The sequence below is a fragment of the Trachurus japonicus genome, chromosome 22 (assembly GCF_045865225.1).
Source record: "Trachurus japonicus isolate A0001 chromosome 22, Traja_1.0".
In the NCBI taxonomy this organism is placed as follows: domain Eukaryota; kingdom Metazoa; phylum Chordata; class Actinopteri; order Carangiformes; family Carangidae; genus Trachurus; species Trachurus japonicus.
Window position 1 is genome coordinate 29,827,535 of NC_140928.1, and position 14,160 is coordinate 29,841,694.

The window sequence follows — 14,160 nt, forward strand, 5'->3', positions numbered from 1 at the left end:
GTTCTTGACATGTCAAACAGGTTCATGGATGGGGTGAAAACTGCAGTTGCTGTTGACAGCGTACAGTGCGACAAACTTATATCACTGTGGTGGTGGTGGCAACATTTTTCAAAAGTTATATAATGAGTGTGCACAGTCTCATCATGTTTTGTCTTGCAGATTGATTCAAATGAAGGAGTGGACACACATGCACTCCAGTGTTTGCCCATCTTCCATGTTGCAATTACAGGGATAGTTGTCATAATCACTATATGGGTAGGTGGATTGTGTATTTGATTAGGAACAAGGGACCTGTACCATTCACCTCCATTGTGTTCGCTGAGCAGCTTGTGTCTCTGCCCCGCGGATCTCAAAAACATCATGCACTGATGATTAAAGGTAATGGACCTACTCCTATGACTATAGGGAAGATGAGAATAGGAAAATGTATCAAAATGTTACTAACTATCCCTTTAACGACATCAAGAAAGTAAATCAGGCTGCAGTGTTGAGTCTGGAACTCAATTGAATAATCAATAGAGTTTGATATCGGTTCTGAATAAATCAGCCACTGAAGTTACAATGATTGGCTTTGCAGATTTAGAATAATACATGACTTTTCTAAATGTGCAATCACAGGAGAGGAACTTGAAACTTAAAAAAACAGTGAAGTAACAGACTTGAGTATAAAAAGCCTACATGTATAGCCATAACAAGGTATTTTAAGTCGTTTTGTTTGTAGCAAATTACTGAACGTGAACATTGCATCAGTTGAGAATTATATTTAATTTGTGGTGGGCTACACATTTCTTAAATTAACAAACATACATCAAAATAAAGCAGGGGTGTCAAACATACAGCCCGCGAGCCAAAACCGGCACGGCAGAGGGTCCAATTCGGCCCTCAGGATGAATTTACCAAGCGTGAAAAACACATAGAAGACAGAAGAGGCATAATATTGTTGAAATTGCACATATTTTATATCAAGAAATTTTAGGTTGTTTATAATATGTTTTATAAAGTATAGCTTATTAACTGTAAACATCTTCACAATGTATTAAAACAGACTGAGAAATTCAAAGTTCTTGTAGGTTATCATGCTATTATTTTACTGGTCCGGCCCACTTCAAATTGCTCTGTTTGTGGCCCCTGAACTATGAGTTTGACATGAGTTTGTGGATACACAGTGTGTGTGTGTGTGTGTGTGTGTGTGTGTGTGTGTGTGTGTGTGTGTGTGTGTGTGTGTGTGTGTGTGTGTGTGTGTGTGTGTGTGTTGGCAGCTGTTCACCTGCACAGATGAGAAACCGGTCAAACTGAAGAGGTGGGCCCCTCCTCGATGTTGCCCTTTTTTTTTTTTCTGGGCGGATCTTCGCTGCTCGTCTCCACTCCCCTGCTCCACTCTTCACTACTTCAGCACTCACTATTACCCCGGCCGTGTGTGTGTGTGCACGTGGAGATAGTCTACTAGGGCTGCGGTAGCACGGCACGCGCGCTCAGCACCGCTTTGTAACTTTACTTTTGGCGCTGTTATGTCTGGAGACCAATGCCGGCAGCAGCAGCAGACGCAGACGCAGCAGCGGCAGCAGAAGGTTCCTCTCCTCTCTCCCGCGGAACAACAAGAAGCAACGTTTTGTTAAAGCCTACAGACCTGCTGCTGAGAATGAGTCCCGCATAACTTCGCCTGTTGTTTCCTCACCCCCTCCTTCTCTTCTCTCATTCTCCCCCCCTGTCCCGCGCTCTCCAAGTTGATTCACTGCACATAAGTATGGTAGATAAAGGCCCCTTGTTGACTTCTGCCATTATTTTCTACCTGTCCATTGGGGCAGCAATTTTTCAAGTTCTGGAGGAGCCCAATTGGAAGCTTGCTGCAAAGAAGTATAAAGTCCAGAAGGATAAAATACTTGAGGACTATCCGTGCCTGACGCAAGATGATTTGGACAGAATATTAGAGGTATGGACCCCTTCTTAAATTTTGACACTTTTCCTTTTCTGAATGTGGTGAAGCACGTTGTGTGCAGCAGTCCACACGGAGATGGTTTCACAGTGAATCATTTGGTTCTGGTGTGTAATTCTGTGCTGCTCCTCTCCTCTAACTTGAAAAGGGTGACACATGAGGGCTTAATGAGCCTCAGCTGGTGCGTCCGCTGTCTCCAAACACCAACAAACCTTCGGGGAGAAACGACAAGTTGTCAGCTCATGGTTCGAACTCTGTGGGTCAACACACCCTCACCTCTGTCTGAAGGCCTCTTTTTTTCTTTTGCATCAAACATCATGAATTGACATTAAATTTTCCTACTGTTGGGAAGTTTTTTTTGCAGTTTCCCCCTCATGTGACTTGTCATAGATGTTATCAGCTGTTATCTTTGGTGGGGTTCTTGTATCCATGGTTAATGGGGGATAATTATTTTATTACCCAGATGATTTAGTTTCGTCTTGCAGAACCAGGCAGCAATCTGTCTGGGGCAGTGATACTGATAGCAGTACCTCGTCCGCAGTACACGGTGTTCTATTGCCGGCTTCTTGTCAAAATTGCAATTCTTTAACTAGTAGTAAAGCCGGTGCCATTGACCCCTGTGCTCTAACTGAGAGCACTGGATGAACACAGTAAGTCAACACAGGTGGTTTCCACAAGTGTGTAGGCTTTCACTTAACCCCCCCCTTCTTCTGAGAGTGACATGAAGATGTGATTATAAGTTCAATGTGTATGACTTGACAGTGAATTCCTGTACAGACAAGACACATCAGGTATTATAGAAATTGTTCGTGGTTGGTCATCGTGTTTCTTTTTGCACTTGCCAATGTTCCCAGAAACACGTCTCAACCTGTTCCCCTTTTTGGGCCCTCATCAGTATTGGGGAGATTTACTTTGCTCCCTTCCCCCCCCTTTTTTTGCTTCCCCTCTGCTTATTCTTTTTGTGTTGAGAAGACTGAAAGGGATATGCCCCTGAACCTCCCCCACTTAATGGCACCTCTCTAACGGCCAAATCCCTGCAATGGCTTCAGGAATAATATGGTTGGGAGATTTTGGAGCAGCTGAAAGGTTTTCGATTTTGTTTGAAACCTTAGAAGCCACTGGAAGTGAAACTGTACGAGTCCTGCTCCTCTGTGTCCGACCACTTAAAAGCACCAGAGGTAGACTGTGATATTAAATCATGTTGGGCTTCTTAACCCAAACCCCAGTCACGCTTCATTCCACATCCACCAGTATTTTTCTCTCTCTCTGTATGTTTGCCAAGACACCTGCTGCAGTGGCTTTGGAGTCAGTACATTAAAACAAAGAATCACAGAGTATATCGCCCTGGAGGTGCCTTTATCAGCCTCATTTGTGTCGGGAGCAGAGGTTCTATTAGGTTTCCACTGTGGAAACTATGCTCGGCTGGTTAACAATTAAAATATATATGAGAGAAGGCAACACTCTAATAAAAGTTAGTCTCCTCTGTTTTTATTAACAAGGAGTTTACTATTAACTATAGGTTCCTTGAAGTGGTCATAGTTTATAGATTGGACTTTATGGCCCATCAATGTTGGCTCTTGAGAGCTGGTTATAAAAGCAGTTATAAAACTTGCAAGAGGAGGCGAGGGTGTGTGTGCATGGGTAAGGGGTTTTGGGGGTGGGGTGTTTATTTAGCTGTATGATAATTTTGTAGGCTACAGTGTGTCTGTTATATCACCTCTTGTCATTAGTTTGACTGGGGTGGACAAAATAATAGGAACACCTGTTGATATTCCACTTTCTAAAGGATCATACAACTGAATCAACACCTCTTCAACAAAGACAAAACATTGTGAGAGCAGTGGTTCCCAACCTTTTTTGGCCCGTGACCCCATTTTGACATCACAAATTTCTCAATCAAGAGGCACCAGCTCAGATATTCTTTTATGCTGCATTTTATTTGAACTCAATTTATATTTGAGAAAGTGAAATTATAGACTACAGTTGTTTAAGATTGTGTTTGGTGTTTTTAATCATAATTTTAAAAAGAATAATAATTAGTTAGAAAAATATTTTTATCAGATTTTTTTTATTTTTATCAATTACTAGACATTTCAGGCGACCCCATATGAGGTCCCGACCCCAAGGTTGGAAAACACTGAGTTAACCACAGTGCTGTGCAAGGCCGCATTAGTGTGTGAAGCAAAAGTGATTTAACACTTACACTGAAAGTGAGCACCTGACTTCAACACAGTTGATGTAATGTTTTTGGACGTGCAGGAGGCATAAGTTATACACACCCTACACTTAGGGTACATATTCAGGTCAAATTCTCTGCAGGCAGCACAACAGCAGCCACGTGCCCTAGTTTTGTGCTGAGGAAAGAGTCCTGAGTCCTGTGAGGTGTAACAGTTACTTGGAAGGAGTCACAGAGAAACCAGTGACACACCTCAACATTTCCCAGAGTGCAAGTTTTCCTTGCACTTGTTGTGTTGTGGCTTTTCAGTTATATCATTTCACTTGTGTGGCTACAAAAAGCCCCCCCCGCACATGACTCAAGATCACGTTTGTATGGCCAAATGAGAAGTTTGCGAATGCTCATCAACCCACTGCTGTCACATGCTCAAAGTGAAACACGGCCTCTAGTTGGGATGAAAGCACAACCGAATGAAGAAGTGCACTGTGTTTGGGGGCAGTTAACTTTGTCATGTGTCTACGATTGTGTGGCGGAGGCTAACGCTCTGACATAGTCGAGTCTTTCTTCTTGTTTTGCAATATGTTGGGGGTAAAATGAAGTAATTGAAGGTAGCAGTCAAATTTAATGTCATACGTTTAGGTTTAAGGAGTTAACTGGCAAAACGTCTCTGTCTTTATTGCCCTTGTTTACTTAATTTGACTTTACTGCAGGCCCTTATGACTATACAATGTCAGCACAGTGTGAGAACGTCGGCATCTCAATAGCCAGCACTCTGCACTGTTCAGGTAATCAATCAAGTCTATCAGATCCTGTCCAGACAAGTTGAGTTGGATTAAATGTTAATCAGCTCCACAGAAAAAAAAGAAAATTAGGGAAAATGGCATATGTGATATTTCATGTTGTAAACAATAAAATCAGCTAATGGTATAATAAGCTTAGCTGAGCAGATGTAAGATAACATTGTTTTGCTGTCTAGGGACTACAGTTTGGCCTCTTCTGTCTTTACCAAATACCAGAACAGGCTGCAGCTTTGGAATAAATCACACCTTTCCAGTTTTTTCCCATCTCTTGGAAAAGTTCTTTTCCCCGGCGCTCACTGTGTTGGATCTTTGACTGGTGCACCCGCTGAAATCTCAGCATTGTTTTCCAGAGGCGCTGTTTGCAAGTCATCAGACTCTGTATCAGAAATCAATATATAATGACATGGAAGAGCTCTGAGTGACTTCATTGTTTGCGTCTCAGTCAATCCTGCCCACAAGCAGCTGCTGCTCCCACTCTGCAAGTGGAAAAGTACCTAGGAACTGGAGCGTGTGTTGGATCACCAGCTGCCCTGATAACACTCCGTTTGTCATTGTGCGTGTTACTGTTCAGTGGATATTGGAGTGTGGCAGTGGTGACCTGCTAAGCCTGCAGTTTGGCAATAGTTTTACTCCCGCATGTGTTATTTCATCGTGTTATCAGTGGCACACACTTTGTACAATCCCTTTCACCGTGGATCTGCTGATTTGTGTTAACGAATCCTAAATGTGTGTATTCAGTTGGCAAATTGTTATTGCTGTAATCGTCTAATTCAGAGAATGTTGGAAAAGTTTTTCTATTCCCACCTTGTTGTTGTGTCTCTGCAGTGTCATCTTCTGTTTACTGCAAATTATCAAATTCCGTGTTTGTGGACACGCTTGTCATTTGTAGTCAACTCCATAATTTGTGTTGCGTGAATGGTATTCCCGTTTTTTGGATGTGAGAATCCGAAATGTCAGCAGGCGTTTTTACAAGATCATTTTATGAACAACTCTGAGGACTATTTTTAACAGTCATGATAACATATCCACTGCAGCACAGCCTCCAGACTGTAAAGTGACATTTTCAGATGTATTATCGTATTTGACACAAAGAAGTTGAATATAGTCAACAACAGGAGCAGCTTCCACTGTTAAATTGATCAGAGAAAGGATATCTTGCTGCCATAGCTGTTCTACCTCTTCAATACTGAGGTCGTGTCAACATGAGGTTCACCATTAATGAGCTAGGCTAGATTATGTTTTTGTATGTTTTATTTTATTCAGTACATTGTCAAATATTACTGTAAAATGTAAATGTATAAGATTGCAGTTTGGTTTAGTTTCCATTTTCTATTTTATCTTTTCCATGACTAACCTGGACAATAACATAAAAACCAAGAGCGTGGTGCATTTCCTTAAGGTCATGTTAGTTTTTCCAGTGCTGTGTTGGAGGCTAATTGCCCCTCTTATCTTGATCAAGAACACGAAACACTTTATTTGATCCAGAACATGTTTAATGAAATGTCAGCAGAAGTCCACCATGTTGGCAGCTGTGGTTTGACCTGAGGTCTGAAGAAGCCACAGTTACAACTTCCTCCTGCTTGAGGCTCACCCTGACACACTGCCCTAATCTCTCCTCCCTCCCCAGTGCTGGGGCTTTTTGCCTTTTTTCACAGGGTCATCTGTGCCCTGAAGTGACCATTAGTTGACCAGTCATTGACCCTTGAATAATGAAAGACCTTGTGTGTTGCCGGGCCTGTTCAGCCGGTCCATGGAAGCCATGTTTTGTCCGGTTACTTCCTTGTGACTGGTTACCACCACGCCTTCCTGGGAGGCAAACGACAAAACAGTTTGACTGTAGCAATGCAGGATATTTAAATATTTGTACTAACATGAAAACATATCAGTCTTTATCCTGAGTTTTAAAGGTCATCCTTGGGCTCCGTGACTCCCCGTACCCCCATGATTTAGTCTGCACTCTGCTCTGATTGTATTCCTGTGAATCAGCAGTTTGCATGTCTCAGACTTCAGCACTTTTTATCTGGCAGACAGGCTGAACATGTGCAGAGCACCCTCATTAGGCAGGAGGAAGGTGCATGGCTGAACACACACGCACACCGCAGACATGATAACACTGTCACTTTTTCAAACACGGTCACCTGTGTGGGAGGGGTGGAGGGAGGGGGTTAGCCTTTGTTGTCTCCTTGTCTTAACACACATGTCAAACTCAGGGCCCCGGGGACCAGATCCAGCCTGCGATAAGATTTTATGTGGCCCATTAACAAATCCCACAATACACTGCAACAGCTACTGTACGGTTATGACCAAGCAATAGACTGACAAGCGGCAAGCTCCTATCTGGCATTCACAAAATGACATAGGAGAAAAAGACAAGGCTAAGTCTATGTTTCCTTCTGTTGTTTGTTTTACACGCTTTTCTGAAATCACAATACAGTTTTCACCAGTTTGTTCATATCTGATCTATTCTCATTTTGCTTGAAGTCACCATTAATGGAAAAACAAAGCTATTTTTATTTTCATTCAGAATATCAAATTCAGACAACATGCAGGATTTTTAGCTCAACTATGCTACATTTTTACCTTAAATAAACAGTGTCAGTGTAATTGTGATGGTTAAATCAATGGAGGCTCTCTGCCTTCCACCTAGCGTCTCTTGGCTGAAAACCAACCTTGTAAGATCAGAGCCTCCGACCCGGTGTCCCAGCTCTCGTCTCTGTGGCACCGCCACACAAACGTAACGCGCCCCGTAACCTGTAATCTCTTGTTTATGACAGATAATACTACACACATTGTAACATATTGTATATGATGTAAAACGTTATGTACCGCTCGATTGATTGATTTGTTCATTGTAAACAAATGCACATGGCCAGGAGGAGGATTACCAAACAGCGGAAAAGCCATCAGACTTGCGTAGTTCCCCTTTAAAACAATGTCAGTTTTAGTCTGTTCAATAAATGTCAGTACTAGCTGCCAACTTGCGACATACTTGGTGTTTTACATTTTGGCTTCTTTGATGCCTTAGACCAGAGGGATCAGACTCAATCATACAGAGAGAACCCAGGTGTTACAGCATCAACAACCTCTTCATATACCTTGAAAAGCCATAGTCTTATATATGGCACCGTGGCCTACGACCACTTATTGTACATGATCCAATGAAGCCATAACCTTCTACCCCCACATGCACAGAAAAATACACATTTCCCCCAACAACAACATGTCCCCTCTAATTATAGCCATACTGTTGCTTATTGCACAATGGCCTAAACAAAGATTTTGCACGTCCCCCCCGCCCCCCCAACGAAGGAGGAAGGGTGCTCTTTGGTATTAGTTGTTTTTTTTTGGTTTTTTTTAAATATGTGGTTTCATTTCATACAACTGGTGCAGCTGTGGTATTGTAAATGTTATAACACTTAACCACACGTATGCATATTTGGTGTGAAAGGTGAACGCTTGTTCTCTTATATTTGCTGTGGTGCAGTCTGCTATGGTGCATCTGTGTTTCCGCTCTCACTGGGAAAAAAAAGACCTTAAATGTACTTTTTTTTTTACACAGAAGTGTCTTCACATTTCATTGCATGTGGACTGTTTATCTGTATCACCGTGGTGTCAATTGGTTCATTGACTCGGGTCAGCGAGGGGATACGCAGTAGCTGGGTATCAAACCATCCTGTAATCAGTTTAAGCCAAACAAGATTTTATCCCGAACGCAGCCAATAACAAGTTTACCCCATAAACGCACGCAGTCATTACAGATGCTGCAAAACTGTCGGGGGGGGGGGGGGTTGGTTGAGGGGGGGTTGGCAGAAGTGCGTAAGCTCCGCTGAGGTTTTTCCTCTTTAATTTCTAGTCATGGTTTGAGAACAAACTCGGTTGACGCAACTGTCATTCTAAAGCCCAACGGAAGGCTCTTCCGCTGGGCTTTAGAATGAATTAGAATTGAGTGTTGTTTCAGCAGACAAAGGAACACCGCCACCCCCCCACCCCATGTGCCCGTAATTACACTGCAGAGCTGTCACAGACCTGTTATTATTAAAGAACCAGGCATCTTCCAGGACTTTAGGGCTTATGTGAGTTTTTTCCAACCCATGCACATTTCCCCTCCTGCGAGCACACTCGGACAATGAGGACCTTAAGTGTGTGCGTGTGTGCGTGTGTGTGTGGTGGTTCTGGTGTGAAGTGGTGGTGGGGGGGGCACATTGTCCCAGTACACATGGCCGACTGTTTGCGAATACCCATGAGGAGCGGTCCGGTTTCTGCTGCGGCTGTTCCGGCACACATTTGGATGGGAATGGTTTTCTGTCTCCCTTTATGAGGGGGTTTCAACACCGAAACCTTCTAGAAAGAGTGAGCTGACGCATGTCATACTGAAGGGGGTCAGCGGTAGAGCCCCACATGACCCCCTCACTCTAGGTTGTTGTTTTTCAGTGCAACTGGGGATGTTGGGAAAAGGCAAAACAAACATCAGAGCAGCCACTGAATAATCACCTGCTGCGTCTTAATCTACATATCAAGTGATTATGAAATGGCTGTTTAGAGATGCAGCGCTTGCCTTCCTGTTTCCTTACCAAAGTAAGCAGTGCTTGGAACTACTAAGCCCTGGGGTTAAAGGCGACCCCCTAGGGTGCCTGAGTGTCGTTTCAGCTCATCAGTACTCCTCCAGATACCATCAACGTATCTCAGGAAGGATGTGGTGGAAGAAATGGAGCTTGCATACAACATACTTCCTGTCTTCATTTAACATAGGAAGATTGTAACTGTCTAACCTTTATAACTGCCTTATTGATAAAAGTCACAAGTTGTTGTTGTTGCTGTTGGTGCTGTTATTATTAATTTCTCCTGAATGCATTTCCACCTTTGTCTCAGTTGTGTTGTTTTTCTTGTCTCCTCCTCAGGTGGTGTCTGATGCTGCAGGCCAGGGGGTCACCATAACTGGCAGCAAGACCTTCAACAACTGGAACTGGCCAAATGCCGTTATCTTTGCAGCAACAGTTATCACCACTATCGGTAAGTGCTTTTTGAGCTCTGTTTGGAAAAGAAGTTTGTTTTTTTTTTTTTTTTTTTTTCCAGTTGTTTTCGTCAAACTTTTTTCCTAAATGTTAAAGACAAAATGAGATTTAGCAACGTGACGGTGCTATCAGCCAACTTAAGACTGTCTCACTGTCGTTGTGACAAACTCTGTTACGATCAAATGTTGGCTAGGTTTTCTAATCTGTATATCAGTTGACAGCCCAACACAGATATTCCTGACAACTTAAACCTTTTTTTTTAAAGGATATGGGAACATTGCCCCCAAAACATCAGCAGGCCGTGTGTTTTGCATCTTCTATGGGCTGTTTGGTGTGCCTCTGTGTCTCACCTGGATCAGTGAGCTGGGCAAGTTCTTTGGTGGCAGAGCCAAGCACCTGGGCCAGTACCTAACCAAGAAGGGCTTTACACTGGTAAGCTATTATGGGCCTATTTTTGACTAAACATTTTTATCTCTTTAAAAATGTCTAACTTACACTTTCTTCTCTCTTTTGCAGAGAAAGGCTCAGTTTACATGCACGGCTATTTTTCTCCTCTGGGGTGTCCTGGTCCATTTAGTCCTCCCTCCTTTTGTGTTCATGTCCCAGGAGGGCTGGTCATACGTAGAGGGCTTGTACTTCTCATTTGTCACCTTGACAACCATTGGCTTCGGGGACCTGGTGGCAGGTAAGCAGAGGATAAATGCTTTATTTATTAAAGGGATAGTTCAACATTTTGGCAAATTGACCCATTGCTATAATCCCTATAGTCAAAGCAGTTGGTCCGTTAAAGTTACCTTTAATTGTTGGTGCAAGCTACTTTTAGAACGGCGGAGCAGAGCCGTGAGCTGCTCAAAACCAGGCTACAGAAACTAATGGGATTTCTCAGTTTCCCTCATCAAACTCATCAAATACACAATCCAACAACTCCAAAACGCTCTGGACAAGTTGTGACCTGCACATTCACCACGCTACGAGATAATAATGGAACGCTATGAGACAGAGTTGTTGGTTTTGCATGAATTTACCTCTAAAACAACTCTGTCTGGTAACGTTCTATTATTATCTCATAGCGTGGTAAATGTGCAGGTCACAACTTGTCCACCAGAGCGTTTTTGAGTTGTTGTTGGATTGTGTATTTGATGAGTTTGATGAGGGAAACCAAGAAATCTCTGAGCAGCTCGCGACTCCGCTCCGCTTTTCTAAAAATAGCTTGCACCGACAATTAAGACGTACTCCTAAAACCATAGGGATTATGGCAATGGGCCAGTTTGCCAAAATGTTGAACTATCCCTTTAACTGGAGAAGATGAGTGGGCTTTTGATCGCCTTGAAAATATCACATTTCAATGACTTTTTTTTGGAATGTAATTCACATGGAAGCTTTGCCCCTGCAGGTGTGGACCCAAACACGGACTACCCGACTCTGTACCGTTACTTCGTGGAGGTGTGGATCTATCTGGGCCTGGCCTGGCTGTCTCTGTTCTTCAACTGGAAAGTGCGGATGGTGATCGAGGCTCACAAGGCCTTGAAGAAGCGCCGCAAGCTGCGCAAGTTATCTCTGGACGAGCTCCGGCACTACAAAGAGTCTCACAAGGCCTCCCTCCGTCTGTCGCCCTCTCCCAACGACGTCAACATCTTCAGCTTCCTGTCCAAGAAGCAGGAGGGATACAACGACCTGATAAAGCAGATCGGGACCAAAAAAGCCGAGCGGACCGCCGGCAGTACGGGCGGCAGCGCCAATAAAACGAAAGACATCAATCGCTCTAAGAGCTGCAACGACGCCCCCATGTTTAACACCATCCTCAGTCTGGACCGCTCGCCACGCCAGAAGAGACGCTACAGTTTCAGCGACCGCGTCACCGTAGCTTTCTCAAAGTCCAAGAACTACCTCCTGGGGTCAGATAATGGTTTGCTGCTAACGGATGATCACGTAGAGGGTGACCTAGACCTGGACCAGGACCAGATGTATGAGAACCAGCTTGACAAGGACGTGGACCTGGAGAGCCGGGGAGCGGGAGACTGTGGGTCAGGCGGTCGAAGGACATGGGACTCTAAAGACTACCACCACTTAACCTTCCAGAACGCAAACATTACCTTTATTGATGAGGAAAACTTTCTCAGCAATAACTTGGAGGAGGATGACGACGACGACGAAGACGGCGACGATGACGATTCTAAAGCAAAACTTTCTATAACCACATGCGATGAAAACATTGAAACAAATTCCAAAGAGGAGCAGAACTCTGAATCTGAAGGCTCTGTGTTCACGAGTGACGGTTCAGAACACAGCCACTCGTATGAGAAACTTGTAGAGGAATACGCAAAGGAAGAGAACACAGAGTCTTGAGACGCTCCGGTGTTTAACTGGTGTGTCAGTACATCTTCCTGGTCTTCCTGTCGTTGACCTGGTTGGCATTGAAGTATTTGTATTCTGATGTGAGGAGGATATCAGATGTCCCACTGCACTTTCGCCTGATCATGAGACTGCAAAGCCAAGAACAAAAAAAAAATCGACGTTTTCTTTTTTTTTAAAAAACACGTTGACTAATTTCAAAGTTGAGCTTCCTGTAAACTCTTGAACGCTGTCCAGCATCCTAATGAACACGGAGCCCAGAGCCCGGCATGTAACCCCAGGAGTGTCGAACATCTGCTCGTCTTCTACACAGTTTGAGAAACTATTGTGTTGTCCAATCTAAGAACTATTTTCCATGGTTGCATGGAAATGTATTTGATTCCCCCATAGTTTCCTCTATGCATATACACCATATTGGTGTTTTAATAGTATTTATTAATGAAGGACATTGTAGCTTTTTATAAAGGAAAAAACAATACTTGGGTTTATATGTCTTCTCATTGCACAATTCTACCAAATGAGGACAGTTCAAAGTCCACTCCATTGCAGATTGTCTTCTAAATCTGAGCCAAGCGTTTGTCCTTGAAGAAAAATGTTGTGAAAGAAGGGTTATGGGCCAACTTTTTTTTTTCTTTGATATTTCATTTCTTTATTTGTGAAGTCCTTGATAAACTTGTGTCTGAGATTGCTGTTTATTGTGACTACATGCCACAGAGTTGTGACTACGTAACAAGGTCATCGACAACATGAATCCTGAAACCAAACGAGAGAAAAATCTACAATTTTTTTAACAACTGAGAAGCAAAATATCCAGTTATTTTTTGTGTGACTCCCTTTGCCAGTGATGTGTGCCACTGTGACACAGCAGATGCACTCAAACTGGTTTTGCCAACGCATACTTGTGCAGTTGTGTTTTGCTGATGACAGCATGACAAATGTCAAATGTGTGGCTTCAGAGCCCTCTACCATGGCAGTGCATAATGGGTCTGAAACTCTGACAGCGGCAGTGCCCTGTCTGTTTCTTTAGCACCCTTTCATTTCATTGTATTTGCCATGTAAATGTTGGCTGAGGGCCTAGCAGTAGCCACAAACACAGCTCCACTCAGGACACGGCCTTGCTACTTGTGTTTGCCTTTGAGGGGCTCGCACTGGCATGAATGACTGAAGTGCCGCGTATGACAGGCAGCCAAGGTTAACCTGTAACGGATCAATGCTCTCTTGACGTGTGTTCTGGCCATGAGACAAAGTCAGCAGTATTGGTGCTCTCGGTTATTGTACAGTATTTTTTTTTTTCCTTTTTAGTTTCATGTGAATACAGCTGGACTTTTGAGACCAAAATTTGTCTAAAAATATCAGTGTATGTCCATTGCTTTTCAGTCCTCTGTAAGAACCCTTGGCTATCCTGCTAACTCGCTGTCCTTTTGCACATTTTAACTCGCTCACTAAAACTTTCACCAGTGTTATTTTGAATGGTAAAATGGCAGCGATGCAGTGTCACACAGGGATACTTAAAATTTCAAACCAGTCATTCATGCCAGATTCAGTTAGAGAATACTGTAGACTCTAAATATACTCCAATGCCTGACCATCCTAACTCTGCCTTGGTGCCTCACTGCTTAAATCCCCTGCAGTACAATGTGACATCTATTGAATGTACTTTGCAGCGACTGAAAGGTGTCCTCTTACGCACTGGGTGTTTACCCTCCTGTATTTCCCATCAGGGCCATCACTTTTGTGTCTTCTCTTCCTCTTTCTCTCACTTTTCACTGGTTTTCCTGGAGCGTCTCAGTGCAGCATTGTTATGCAGCCATGGTACTTGTCAGGACTGAATTTCAAGCATGTCTCTAGATCATTAACCAAGAACACATTAGGCTGGTTTAACCTATT

General features: G+C 43.3%; 1 protein-coding gene across 1 annotated transcript; it reads left to right on the top strand.

The window, feature by feature from the left end:
* The first annotated feature begins 1,421 nt into the window (after nucleotides 1-1,421).
* LOC146964464 (potassium channel subfamily K member 5-like) lies at nucleotides 1,422-13,927 on the top strand. The gene is made up of 5 exons (XM_085767341.1): nucleotides 1,422-1,930; nucleotides 9,808-9,919; nucleotides 10,187-10,353; nucleotides 10,438-10,606; nucleotides 11,315-13,927. Exons 1-5 carry the CDS (start codon nucleotides 1,745-1,747, stop codon nucleotides 12,265-12,267), a joined length of 1,587 nt encoding a protein of 528 aa, XP_085623467.1. The 5' UTR covers nucleotides 1,422-1,744; the 3' UTR covers nucleotides 12,268-13,927.
* Nucleotides 13,928-14,160: the final 233 nt, after the last annotated feature.